The sequence below is a fragment of the Mytilinidion resinicola genome (assembly GCF_010093595.1).
Source record: "Mytilinidion resinicola strain CBS 304.34 unplaced genomic scaffold BDZ99scaffold_25, whole genome shotgun sequence".
Taxonomy (NCBI): domain Eukaryota; kingdom Fungi; phylum Ascomycota; class Dothideomycetes; order Mytilinidiales; family Mytilinidiaceae; genus Mytilinidion; species Mytilinidion resinicola.
The window spans coordinates 175,438-188,911 of NW_022985461.1; the positions used below are offsets into that span (position 1 = coordinate 175,438).

Sequence of the window (13,474 nt, forward strand, 5' to 3'; positions counted from 1 at the left end):
TAAAATAACTAAAACTATGCACGTTTAAACGTGATATAGTAAACGTTTAGAACAGGAAAAGTGAGATAACGTTACAGAAGTGTTAGAGGACGTTTTACAATGCTATACGTATATATATATGTGCAACTCCGCTGCCGTCGATATAAAGAAAAACTTAAGCAATACAATTCTATCTATCTATCTATACAACTCTGTTCTATCTCTCTCTACATCGACTCTATACCTTTAACAGGGCTAATATAAGGTATACTATACTGTCCCCTATATACTTAATCTTAACCTTATTCTTTTCTTTTTTATAATATCTATATCTATCTATCTATCTTATTTTCTATCTTTCTTCTATCTTTTTCTCTTTATACTAGATCTAACTGTATACTAGCTAAAATTATTTCTCTTTATATTCCTAGTAGTCTTTATATATTTAGCGCCTTATTCTATAAAATAGTCGGTCCTCTATTTATCTTTAGTGTAAAAGTTGTAACGTATTCCACAAGCGAGCCGTCCACCCAAGCGAGCCGTCCACTTCATCACAAAAACGCGACGCGTCAACTTCCAACCACCATGCGTCGACAACACAACGTGCAATCAATACAAAATGAAGGTCGAATATGCATGGCTATCGCAGCAATCAATCAGCAGCAATTTAAAAGCGAACGGCGCGCTATTACGACATATAACGTACCCAGAAGCACACTTCGAGATCAACGCGTTGGAACGACCCCACGACGCGATTCTAAGCCTAATTCGAAGAAGCTTTCCAAGCTGGAGGAATCAGTTGTTGTTCAACATATACTCGACCTGGATTCGCGAGGATTTCCGCCCAACCTGCATGCTGTACGAGAGATGGCCAACAAATTGCTCGCCGAGCGCGCCGCCGGCCACGTTGGCAAGAACTGGCCAGAGAACTTTGTCAAGCGAACACCTAAGCTCAAAACACAATTCAATTGAAAGTACAATCGTTAGAGAGCTTTATGCGAGGATCCAAAGGCAATTGGCGATTGGTTTAAGCTTGTACGCAATACAAAAGCAAAGTATAGCATCCTGGATAAAGATATACACAACTTTAATAAAGCTAGCTTCCAAATAGGCGTTATCTTAACTGGCGTGGTTGTAACAGGCTCTGAGCGGTGCAATTGTCCAAAATTAATACAGCCAGGCGATCGCGAATGGACGACGATAATCCAAGGAGTCAATGCCTGTGGATGGGCTATCCCGCCATTTATTATCTTTTCGGGTAAGTACCACCTCTCTGCATGGTACGAGGGCAATAATATACCACTAGACTGGGTTATAGCAGTAAGCAATAATAGCTGGACGATAAATAAGCTTGGTATTGCCTGGCTGCAGCATTTTAATAAGCATATAAAGGATCGCACTATAGGCACGCATCGGCTGCTAATTATTAATGGCCACAAGAGCCACCGCTCGCTTGAATTTAAAGAGATTTGCAAGGAGAATAATATTATTACTCTCTGCATGCCAGCGCATTTATCGCACCTGCTGCAGCCGCTTAATATTAGCTGCTTTGCGCCGTTAAAAAAGGCATACAGGCGCTAAATTAAGGACTTAATACGCTACTACATTAACCACGTCACAAAGCTAGAGTTCTTGCCAGTATTTAAAGCAGCCTTCTACAACTTAATTATAAAGAGCAATATTTGCGCAGGCTTTCAAGGCGCAGGCCTTGTACCGCTTAATCCAGAGGCAGTGCTCTTAAAGCTTGATATTCGGCTTCGTACGCCGTCGCCTCCTGCCGTGGTGAAGGCTTAATGGGAATTAAAAACACCAAGCAACGCTTATGAGCTAGGCTCTCAATTAGCTTTAATTCATGATCGTATTCAAAGGCATCAAAATAGCTCGCCTACAGCAATTCTTGATGCGCTTAGCAGCCTTTCCAAAGGTGCTGCAACGATGATGCATCAAGCCACGCTACTGCGCGATACAGTTGCCAGCCTTCAAAAGGCAAATGAAGCCGCCACAAAGCGCAAGGCGCGCAAAAAGAAGCGGATCCAGAGAGAAGGAACTCTAACAATGGAAGCAGGCTCTCAAATAGCTGCTCAAAGGCTTGATAAGGACGCCCAAAGCAAAAGGCAGCAAGGCGGGGCAGATTCTGGCGGGAGCGCGCGGCGCTGTGGACGCTGCGGCGAGCTAGGGCATAACATTCGTACGTGCAAAAATGATGCAGAGGTTGCTGCAGATTAGGCTACAAGTTGTATATAGTTGATATCTATTGGCGTTGTGGAGCAATTAACGTTTGAGGCCGGTTTTCATGATGAAGTGGACGGCTCGCTTGGGTGGACGGCTCGCTTGTGGAATACGTTATAGGAAGGATCAATAAATAGAGCGGTAGCAGGATAGAAGTTGAATTAATTGAATTAGATTTTCTTTTATTTTATAGAGGTTGGGCCTCTATATACTTAAATATATAAGTACTAGAAGTTTCTCTATACTTTAAAAGTATAGTTTATAATACTTATACTAGTATATCCTAGATACTTCTATATATTATAAATATAGTTAATTTATAAAAAAATCTTTCTATAAAATTCTATTTAGTTCTGGATAGTTCTAGAAGCTTAGCAATATAGCGCTTATTATATTCTAATATTTAGTACTATTATTTTATAGTTATAGTTAGCTTAGTTAGTTAAACCTAATATTTTACTTTAATATATATAGTATAAGGGTAATAGTATAGTAGTAAAGATTGCACTATTAAAAGTCTAATACGGAGTTATAAATGCTAAAGTTATATATTTGGATTCTATAGCTTTTTCTTTCTTTTTTCCTAAGCTTTTTTATATACTATACTAAGCTTTATATACTAATAAATAGTAAAACTACTAATCTTTAGATAGGTATAACTTAATATATTATATAAAATATTAATAAGGGCACTATATACTAAATAATAAAGTAGGTTATATTAGATTATAGATAAGGTAAAGCTTATATACTAGGGATATTAACTTACTACTATAAATAGCGCTTTCCTCTTAAGAATACTAAAACCTGTAAATATTATTTTCTTTAGCTAAGCTAATCTATCTCTTTTACTAGGGCTAAGACACTGCTTTTTATATATAGTAGATTATAATCCTATTTAGGGGGTAAAGGTTTTTTCTAGTCTATTTTCTTATACTACATCTAATACATGCTATTAATAGTAGCGTTAGTAGATTATATACCTAAATAGAAGAAATGGTTTGCTTTACCCGTTTTAGAGGGAGATTTTCCCTAGTATAGGCTAGTTTCTTTCCTCTAAAAGAATATTGCACTAGATAGGTTTGTAATATAGGCCTACTAAATAAGATAACCTTAATACTGAAATATTGGACGAGCCTAATTATTACCCCCTTTTTTGCTATATATTACCCTCTCTAGATTTAGCCTAGCTCCGGCCTATATTAATATTGTTCTACTAATTATATTTACTTACTTATCTCTTATACAAGGAATTGTATAACTCTTATACGGATGCGTAAAGCGGAAAGAATAAATTATTAGATGCAACAATAGTCTATTTACTCTATCTACTCTAACTAGTCTAGAACCAGGAAAGCACCTACATGGCCACCTCTTAATTGCTAAGTATATACACTATTATACGAAGGTTTTACACCTAAACATCCTCCTACTGCACCGGCGCCTTTACTATAAACAGCCTCCTCAAGAATAGACAGAGGACCATCCTCGAGGGCTAGTTAAATGTCGGGGACTAAGGGAATAGGAGCCCTAGGTCGCTGTTACAGTGCCTGCTTATCCGGCGGAGAGATCCGGTGCTGTATTAGTAAATTAAGACTGCTATTTAACACTACTATCGCCTAAGTAACGACCTAATTAGTGGAACAAAGTTGTTACAAGCCGAAGCTAGGCTAAATGTAGGGGGGTGATATGTAGCAAAACCGGGGGGGTTATACATAGCAAAACGGGGTGTGCTAATTAGGTTCGTCCTAAATATTTACCACCTTCTTATCTTTTCATCGCCTACGTTACGTTAGCAGATACAACCCTTACAATCCAAAGCAATCCACATAGGAGAAGGCCGTAAGGTTAGAGGTAACAAAGGCAACGGGACGATCTCTAGGACATGTTTATGAAAAAGCATACAATGAAAAGCTAATGAGAGCAAGCGTGGGCCGCGAGCCGTAGATGTGGGCGATGTTTCGTCTGGGTCGAATACATACTCGGCTAAGGGCATATGGAATGGAGACAGCTTACAATCAATCTCTTTTCAGGAACATTACAGACCTGAATAGTTGGCAATAGATTTTACGTATGCCAGGCCGGAGGTATCTATTCTAACATCGCAGTGTTTCTTCCGCCGCATGCCCTAGGCCCGAACTTCCATTTCACCAGGCCTCTATCTGTCCATGCCCAAAGCTCGTCTTCGTCTCGGAAAGCGAGCTCGAAAACCACCCCAGCCTCAGGCAATTCGACGGGATGTAGTTCAACCATTTCTTGATCGAGTGGATTGGACTGATAGTATCGATATCCACATCCCTCCAGATATGCGTAGTCCCCTGGTATGGGTCCCTCTGGCAAGGTACCGGGATCCAGGAAAGCTTTTGTGTCAATCGCCCATACGAGGACCTTCTTCCAGGATGTCATAGCGATGCGATGCGACTTGGGAGATATCGCCATTCGAACACCAAGAGAGGACAGGTTGAACAAATCCAGACCGACAAGTCTAGCAACGAAGACGTGGTGCAGATTCGAATAATCTTTCTCCAGATCGAACGTGTCGCAGCTGGAATCTGCACAGTAGTGGATAGCCTTGAGGAGGAAGGCCCCCACGCGTCCTGGCGTAAGCCAACGAGGTGTGGTGCAAGTGTGCTCTTCGCGTCTGAGCATGACTTCGAGAGCCGTATTTAGGCACGTTGGGGCACCGTCGTTGAGCTGTGGATCTGTGACAAGATGATGGTGATGGAAAGCAATGGCCTTTCCCAGAGAAGGCGAGCTAAATGCCTCGACATCATCCGGAAGGTAGTTATTGCGACGGTGGATTTCGGCGCGACTCCGGATGTTACTGACCGTCCACCGTGGGATAGGAAGGCAAGACTGGAAGAGGTGCAGTTTCTTGCCCCTGACCTGCATTGAGGAAATGATCTCGTCTGGGTGGGATTCGAGCAACGTCGAAGTTGTAAGGGGTGGAATAGCTGACTAGTTAGCATGAATGACCCCGAGAGAAAATTGGATGGGTAGGATATGCGGATCTTCCGTGGACTGGTAGACCGGCAACCCTAAGATATGGAGCAGAAAAGGTACCGGGAAGAAATCTCTTACCTTGATCGCAACGTCTATTGTACTTCGTTAATTTATGCTTCGGATGTCTTCCTTCGAACCATCGAGTCAATATGAACGAAGTCCCAGCTTTCGAGACCGCCACAGCCACCACATCGTTAAGCTCTTCGGTTTCCATTTCCATCTCGAACCAATCCATAACTATAGGACCAAACTCGTCGTCTAGCCTGTATGTGACGAGTCGAATCGGGGCTGGAGAAGACGAAAGGTGCCCCTTTGCTTTCCTAGCGGGGTTCGATCTTTTAGAACGGTAAAGAATAGCTATCGTATTAACGAAGTCTCCTTTGGAACACGTCAAGTCAGGTTCGCAGACCGCAAGCTTGACAACTTCACAATCGGACCAAGCAAACGTCGAACCCTGACCCAGTGACAAGCCATATGGATCAATGACATGAGAGAGCATTGGGATGGCTTCAATAATCTTGTAGATTCGCACTACACCAGTATCTGCACAGACGTTTGCAAGCATGAGGTCATGTCCGCCTTCTCCAGAATAGGAAACGAGGGTACTATTCTTCCAGTCGGTCTTCACTGTAGGGAGGTAGGAGTGGACATCAGACAGGAACGCGGCGCCACTGTGTAAATGTCGAGTTGCCCTCCTGGAGAAAAGTGTGACTAGGCTTGCTGCATCTTGATGGCTCCCGGAAACGGAATCTTGTAGACCGGGTATGCGTCTCAGCTGGTCCTTGAGGAGGGCTTTAGAGTTCAGAGCATGCCCGCGGAAGGTTTTGCAGGTCACGAGGCAAACGTAGAATGATTCGGCATCGAGAGTATGTAGTATTTGGCGAAGCAACTCCGGGGGTAGGTCGAGGAGCATCATGCGCGAACTCGAGTGCAAGTGGGGGCTTGCTGGCGGTGATATTCCACTGCCTCTGCGCCCTACTTGTCCGGCATTATTGCTAATACGATCCACTCCTTCTTCAGAAGATCCAGGTGAACGCGAGGACCAAGGAGATCGAGGAGGAGATTCCGAGATGAAATGAGGGTACCGCCGCTCTGACTCGTGAAAGACGTCTGTACATTGCTGTTGAAACCTCTCAAGCGACAGTGATGCGAGCTTTCGTCGAGCCACATTGCGCTTCTGCTGATAGAGGGGATTCGGATGCAAGAATCTCGGTACATTGTGTGCCTTTGAGCTGCCCTTCGTCGACCATTGCTCCCGACGCACTAACTCGTCATATATATCAGTACTCTGGTCTTGAAACTGAGCTTGGGTAAGTTGCGTGAGTTTGTCTTTCGCCCGGTGTGATCGACGCAGCGTGCTCTTCCGTTCTCGAAGGTAGGGGCCCAGGTAGGCTTTTATGAATGCATGATGTTCCAATAGGACGTCTTCTGGCCTGGGCGTCTTACGGTTCATGTTTGCAGCGTCTGTCATGCTTGGGTATATATCAGCTTTGATGTAGGTTCCGTAGGTTCTAGGTATGCTAGCTGGGATCAGTCAGTAGGTCGCAGAGCAGACAGAACGGAGATCTTTCCTCACAGGCAGTTTTGTATCTCGAGATAACGTTCGATAGCCCCGGCAGGGCAAGGCTGTGTGGGGACAGCCGTCTTGCTCGCTGCCGCGAACGTCTACAGCAGCAGCGCCAGAGGGAAACGCAGTGTTCGAGGATGCTGTGGTAAGCAGAGATTGAATGCGGCAATTGATCCTGTGATGGGGTTTGGTATAGAAGCACTTTGAAGTGCCCCAGTTTTTTATGTAGGCGACCAGCCTTGCACACCGGACGATGGAGTGCGGATGCCTGCTCGGCCTAAGAGGAGCTGAGTCCAGCACGCGCCGTGGAGGAGGTTAGCATACAAGGGACATGTGCTATTGGGCGTAGACTCTTAGATCAGGACGATTGTCGACCGTGGTGCCTGCTGGTCAAGCTGAGGTTGTTACTCGACATTCGACGTGCTTCGGCGGGATGTCAACGCACGTGCCGCCATGACGATCTCTGCGGGCAACGATCCAGGGCCAGACGCCAAGACCACGGAACTGGTCCGAGATATCGACATTCTAAGGGCCAGTTCGGCTGCGTAATACGGTAGCGTGCTTCAGAGAGCGTATTGCACGGACTTATCGAGGTGTTAGCGCATCTCGAGCGTATATTGTTATCGTGCATTCAGCGTGAACTCGGCGATTGCTTAGCAATTACTTAGCAAAACCTCAGATGTTAACTATCAAATCTGTTAAAACTTGGAGTGTAGCATCTTGTAGCCTTTTATAATTATCTGCCTCCTTAGAAGTTCTATCTAGGAGATAGAAGGGGGAGCTACGGTCCTATATACGCTGCGATTTTGAGATTCCACCAATCTAGCGAATGAGCATCTCATAAGCATAAATGAGAAATTGTATGTGAGCGTGTCTACGCTTGGCACTGCCGTATCTTGGGGCTGACACGCTGCTAAAGCACGCTACCGTATTACGCAGTCGAACTGGCTCTAGCTAATATTTCAGATTATAGAAGACGAAGTCAAAGTTGACCGCCCGTTGACCTCGACATTCGCATCGATAGCACCTGAGCATTCGTACGTATCTAGCGCCAATTCCAGGCTTTCAGAGATACTTGCTTTCTTGACCGCCGCATTTGGACTCTGCTATCTATTTACCGTCTTCGTGCCCACCTCAACAATCGCGCTTACAGTTCCACTCTAGGGACGTTTCAGCGACCGCCATGCTCCACATTTGACGAGACCACGAGCGCTCCAGCTGGCATGGGATGGCGACACTTGCGGCTGCTCGCCAGTTTAGGAGCTCTCATCGCCGTCCGACAGCTCTCGCCCATCGCCCTATGCATGCCGGCTCTAGCGTCGGGAAACAGATGGCGGCAGCGGTCTCCAGATCGATAGTTAAGGCAGAGCTTTACAAATGCATCTGAGACGGCCTTCGAGGCGTCCTTGGGCCCCGCTGCTCAGCGTCGACCTTCACATCGACATTGAAGTTCATCCTGGGGGTAACCTCGGGTCTCCGTGACCATCTCGACCTGTCAGAAGCATCTTGTCTAGAACACTCTCGTTACACCGCAAACATGACCATCGTGGAGGTATACGCGAGGGCTCGTTTTGCGGGGGCTCGTTTCGCGGGGGCTCGTTTCGCGAGATGCTGGGCGGCAGGCGGCCAGCAGTGACAGCTGCAGATGCTCCGAGGGGCCCGCGCTGGTGGCGGCGTTCCAGACTCGTGAGCCAGCTTTGTTCCCAGCTAGCAGGTGCGACAGCAGCCGGCGGCCAGGTACTTGAGGCGGGTGATGCCACGAGGGGCTGGGACAGAAGCTGTGACTGACTCTGGCTGACGACCGAAAGACGGAGGACGAAGAGGACGAAGAGGCTCACCCTTAAATATCTCGCAGACTCGCCGGTCCCTGCTCCCGCTTGCTGCACCCTGCATGACCACCCGTCACGAAAAACTTGCTGCTCGCCCATCGCGAGTGCCATCGGCCCACTATCCCCGTCTACTCGCGGGACGGCCTCCTGATTGAGCGTGCGCTGCTTCAATTGCGACTCTGCCTCCCTCCGCGTGCTGTGCAGACCATCATCCAGACACCTCCAGTGCCCGGCCCAGCGGCGGTTGCGCCGTTCTTTGACCATCGCCCCTGCTTCGCCGCGCGACGTCATCGCAGCTGAGCGTGCCCTCAACCTCATCTCGACTCCACCGCCTCCTAGCCACGCCCTCTTCTTCTCCCTCCTCCCCATCGCTACCTCGCCGCCCTTCACGTCCTCTTTGATGTCCCACTTCGGCCTCACGCATTCCCAGCCACCGCTGGCCTCCCGGCACGCTGCCAACACTTCGCCGACGTCTGCCTGAGGATAATGTCGGCCACGCCCACCTTCTCCCCCCGCCTGCGCGATGCCGCCCCCCAGCTGCGCTCCAGCAGACCTACCGCTGCCCGCACCAACACGCCCGCGTCTGTAGGCCAAGCTTTGCCGCCGATGCGGCCTCACGATAGTCGAACACCGGCCCACATCCCCCCGACGCCCCAGACACCAAGCCCCAATTACTTCGGCTTGACGGTAGACCCGGCCGCGGACTGCTTCTCCTCGAGCGCTGCGCAGCACGTTCGAGGCAACTGGAGCCCTCCTACGTCCAAAGTGCGGTCCACCGTCGCCGCCTCGCCCCGCGTCATCCCCGTTGATCAGAACCCCGAGTTCGAGCAATTCCGCCGGCAGTCTGAGCACAGCGCGCAATTCAACTTGGGTCGGCTCTCCGATTTTGGCTTAGGCCAGCCACCGACCTCGATACCTTCCAACCGCCCGGCCTTTATTGCTGCGGATCCCGCCCCGTCCCCTAAATCCGCTCTCCCGACATCGCCAAAAGCGTCGTCAAATACTGAAAGTGGGAAGGCAGTAGAATACCTCGCGAAGCCCCGATCGCCCAAGCGTCTGCTCTCCTCCGACTCATCGCTCTTCCCAGACCGTCCTCGACGCAACTCCCCCGCTAGTTTTACCGAAGAATCGCTACGATCCGCAAAGGAAGTTGCTTTCTTAGACTCCGGCCACCAAAGGCCATCCCTGCCCGCGTCGAAATCTCACCTTGCCTTTTCTCTCTCGAACCACCGGGCTGAGACCCTGCCAGCTCATCCTGAGTCTGACGGCAAGGTCGAGGGTCCAGTCTTCGTGACTCCACAGCATGTAGTGAACCTTCTGGACTCGGCAGAAGATGAGATATTACTGCTAGATTTGCGTGTTTCTACGCAGTATGCACGTTCTCGGATTGTAGGAGCCTTGAGTCTCTGCGTCCCGACCACTCTCCTCAAACGAGTTTCATTTAACGTCCAGAAACTTGCCGAGACTTTTAAAGATTACGACCACAGAGAAAAATTTGAGAGGTGGAGGAGCAGCAAATACATTATAGTGTACGACTCCGACTCCTCACAGTTGAAAGATGCCGCGGCTTGTGTCAATATTCTGAAGAAATTCACCAACGAGGACTGGAAGGGCAGCTCTTATATCATACGAGGCGGCTTCTCGGACTTTTTCAACAAGTTCCCATCACTAGTAGCAAGCAGTTCCTCCAGTGGCTCGACATCTTCGTCCTCGCCTCTTAGTATAGATTCCAGTGGCCCCGCAGTTGCACCTGTCGTCGGGGGCTGTCCGTTGCCCGCTACCCAGAACGCCGCGAACCCCTTCTTTGGAAACATTAGGCAGAACATGGATCTCATTGGCGGAGTCGGCCAGATGCCGATCAAACACCCAGCAGCATTGACCGCGCAAGTGGAAGCTGAATTGCCAAGTTGGCTGCGAAAGGCAGTAGACACCCACGATAATGGGAAGCTCGTATCGGATAAGTTTCTGCATATCGAAAAGAGAGAGCAGAAACGAATGCAAGAGGCTTTATCCAGCAAAGTAGTCTACGGTACTCCAACTCCTGAGGTAGTCAATGTGGTACGGATTGCGGGTATAGAGAAGGGGTCAAAAAACCGGTACAACAGCATATGGCCATATGAGCACTCTAGAGTCAAATTACAGGGTGTCTCCGACGGTGCTTGTGATTATGTCAATGCGAATCACGTCCAGGCCAGTTGGACGAACAAGCGTTATATCGCAACGCAAGGTCCCCTACCTACTACCTTTAATGTCAGCTCTCCCCCATCTGGTAGAAGCGATGTTTGCTAACTCGTGTCTAGGATTTCTGGAATGTTATATGGCAGCAGGACGTGCGAGTCATCGTTATGCTCACAGCCGAGCAAGAGGGAGGGCAAGTCAAGGCGCATAACTACTGGGGAAACAATCAATATGGCCCTTTGCAATTGAAGTTTCTTGGCGAGCACCGAGCATCGCTAGAACTTTCTAAGATCCATCGTAAAGACAGACCCTCGCTGGGCCAGCGGCGTTCAACAAACCCGCCACAATTGGGAAGAGCACCGAAGGAGTCCCCATCCCCAAGCTTCGACTCGCCTTATGTTATTGTCCGCAAATTTACATTGTCCCACGCCGACCACCCATTTGCGCGCATGCGAGAGATCACTCAGCTGCAATATTCAAGCTGGCCTGACTTCGGCGCACCCGCTCACCCAGCGCATCTGCTTGGCCTCATCGAACAATGCGATGCGGTCGTCCGTCAGGTGAATGGTGGGCAGCCTTCAGGACCTGATCCTCCCAACAGCCGGCCCATTCTTGTGCATTGTAGTGCAGGTTGCGGCCGTACCGGCACTTTCTGCACTGTCGACAGCGTTCTCGACATGTTGAAGCGTCAAAGACAGGAGCGCAACACGCGTCAAGGTACCCCGATGGATGTAGACTCAAACCAGAAGAGCAATACCTTCCCTGGTGCTTCGGCAGTCGGAAGCAAAACGGAGATCATGGACGAGAGCGATCTTGTCGAAAAAACGGTCGAAGATTTCAGACTCCAGCGCCTCAGCATGGTCCAAAGCTTACGGCAATTCGTGTTATGCTATGAAAGCGTTCTAGAGTGGCTTGTCGAACAACAGCCAAAGTCGGCATAGGTATGCATAATGGTCTTTAACAGGCGACTGGATGTATCATGAATGAAGGTATGATGGGCATGGCATGGACGATTACGTTGGTCAACTCGAATTGAGTTTTCCTCGCTCATTGGGACGGCGTTATGTGCTTCAGAACGCACCTAGCATCTTATATACAAAGGAAGCGCAGTCATGCACAAGTCAGTGTGGAATGCATAGAATCTGGACCAAGTTTCTTTCTTAGCTACTCGCCTAGGCGCACTTTTATGTACAACAAAAACTCGACGACGTAATGAGCCACTGTAACCAAATTCAGAATTTCTAAAACTAGACTAGTATATAGATTATTTCATGCGTGACCACGCGTTTAGCGAAGACGCGCTCCGCCTCACTGACCCCTCCAATACTCTACATTTACAATTCACAATTCACCCTCCTGCCACCAAACAAGCCACTGGATCTTCCACAATTCGAGAAAAACTCTTTCCGACAGATCATAGCTCTCTTCACAGCCCACTGACCGACGTCCACCGCGCGTTCCTGGCCATCCGTGGGTGAAGTGCCGCTCGTAGAGAGTAAGGAAGGAAGCCCGCACTCTATACCTGTGACGATTATTCCCAAACAGCCTCGGGGCCATGGCCAACGTAGAGGACCCATATAACCATAGCCACCGCGCATTCCTACAAGCTTTCCTTGCGCATTCCGTACTCACTTTTGAGGAACTAAAACCTATTCTGGCTGCTATTCTATCGGTGCACGGCAAGTGAGAATGTGTATATGATGGTGGTACGTCCTGCTGATACTCTATAGACGACCGCGAGATCCTCCCTAACGACATCACCGAGCCTGATGTCTCGACCTTCATACACACTCTAAACTCCAAGCTTGCACCAGTCGACTACGAGATCCGACCAGCACGATCTCAAAAAGACCACTCTACCAGCTATGTGCTCGTAAACCTGACCTCGGACGCTGTCACCCAGCTTGCAACAACACACTCGCCGGACGAGATCGCTTTCGTGAAGCGGGTCTTGGACGCCATGTTCGAAACACACAACACGCACAAACATGAAGTCATGGCCATCACGAGAATGCAGGCGCGGCACCTGTCCAAACCTCCTCGTACCTCCGTTGCCAACGAAGATGGTGGAACACAGACTCAGAGTACAGCTGCGCACGGCCTCACACTCCCACAAGCAGAGAAAATGTTAGACGATATGGTTGAAGAAGGCTGGTTTGAGAAGAGTGCGGCAGGCTACTATTCCCTCAGCTCACGTGCGTTGGCGGAGCTGAGAGACTGGCTCAGGGAGACGTACAACGAAATGCCTGGAGAGGGCGACGATGATGAGGCTGTCATTAGAATCAGGAATTGTGAGGCATGTACGGAGATTGTAACTGTGGTAAGTATTAACAAAGTCCGCAGGCCTACTCTGCACGATTGCTAATCTGCTATTCTCTAGGGTCAGCGCTGTTCAAACCACGACTGCGGATGCCGGCTTCACGATATTTGCACACAACGCCTGTTCAGATCACAAGCTGCGAACACCCGGCGTTGTCCAAAGTGTAAGGAAGAATGGACTGGTAGGGACTTCGTGGGCGAGAAAGCCACAAAACGAAATGGCAGCTACCGTCAACACGGATCCACAGCATCCTCGAGGCAAATTGTTCAAAACGGATTAGGAAGGGACAGCAGCGAGGATGACGAGGAATAATTGTTGTGTTAAGCAGTAATACATGATTTATCCAACTTCAACCCTCTTAAAAAGGGA

General features: G+C 48.6%; 4 protein-coding genes across 4 annotated transcripts; 2 read left to right on the plus strand and 2 right to left on the minus strand.

Moving 5' to 3' along the window:
• Positions 1-4,299: 4,299 nt before the first annotated feature.
• On the minus strand, positions 4,300-6,682 carry BDZ99DRAFT_526214 (uncharacterized protein; the record flags this gene model as incomplete). The annotated part of the gene is made up of 2 exons (XM_033726117.1): positions 4,300-5,162; positions 5,290-6,682. 2 exons carry the CDS (start codon positions 6,680-6,682, stop codon positions 4,300-4,302), a joined length of 2,256 nt encoding a protein of 751 aa, XP_033570701.1.
• A 1,547-nt stretch (positions 6,683-8,229) lies between these two features.
• Positions 8,230-8,976, minus strand: BDZ99DRAFT_526215 (uncharacterized protein; the record flags this gene model as incomplete). Its single annotated transcript, XM_033726118.1, has 1 exon — positions 8,230-8,976. One exon carries the CDS (start codon positions 8,974-8,976, stop codon positions 8,230-8,232), a length of 747 nt encoding a protein of 248 aa, XP_033570702.1.
• BDZ99DRAFT_452808 (tyrosine-protein phosphatase-like protein non-receptor) lies at positions 8,946-12,065 on the plus strand. The gene is made up of 2 exons (XM_033718299.1): positions 8,946-10,857; positions 10,908-12,065. The coding sequence occupies exons 1-2, from the start codon at positions 9,094-9,096 to the stop codon at positions 11,724-11,726; spliced, it is 2,583 nt and encodes an 860-aa protein (XP_033570703.1). The 5' UTR covers positions 8,946-9,093; the 3' UTR covers positions 11,727-12,065.
• A 54-nt stretch (positions 12,066-12,119) lies between these two features.
• Positions 12,120-13,474, plus strand: BDZ99DRAFT_452809 (putative DNA repair protein Nse1). Its single transcript, XM_033718300.1, has 3 exons — positions 12,120-12,464; positions 12,516-13,105; positions 13,166-13,474. The coding sequence occupies exons 1-3, from the start codon at positions 12,341-12,343 to the stop codon at positions 13,415-13,417; spliced, it is 966 nt and encodes a 321-aa protein (XP_033570704.1). The 5' UTR covers positions 12,120-12,340; the 3' UTR covers positions 13,418-13,474.

Bases quoted from the DNA above. Each gene is read 5' to 3' on its own strand.
- BDZ99DRAFT_452809 (XM_033718300.1), top strand. From the start codon at position 12,341: ATGGCCAACGTAGAGGACCCATATAACCATAGCCACCGCGCATTCCTA. The intron at 12,465-12,515 runs GCAAGTGAGAAT...GATACTCTATAG, and splicing joins TGCTATTCTATCGGTGCACG to ACGACCGCGAGATCCTCCCT. The intron at 13,106-13,165 runs GTAAGTATTAAC...GCTATTCTCTAG, and splicing joins GTACGGAGATTGTAACTGTG to GGTCAGCGCTGTTCAAACCA.
- BDZ99DRAFT_452808 (XM_033718299.1), top strand. From the start codon at position 9,094: ATGTCGGCCACGCCCACCTTCTCCCCCCGCCTGCGCGATGCCGCCCCC. The intron at 10,858-10,907 runs GTCAGCTCTCCC...ACTCGTGTCTAG, and splicing joins CCCTACCTACTACCTTTAAT to GATTTCTGGAATGTTATATG.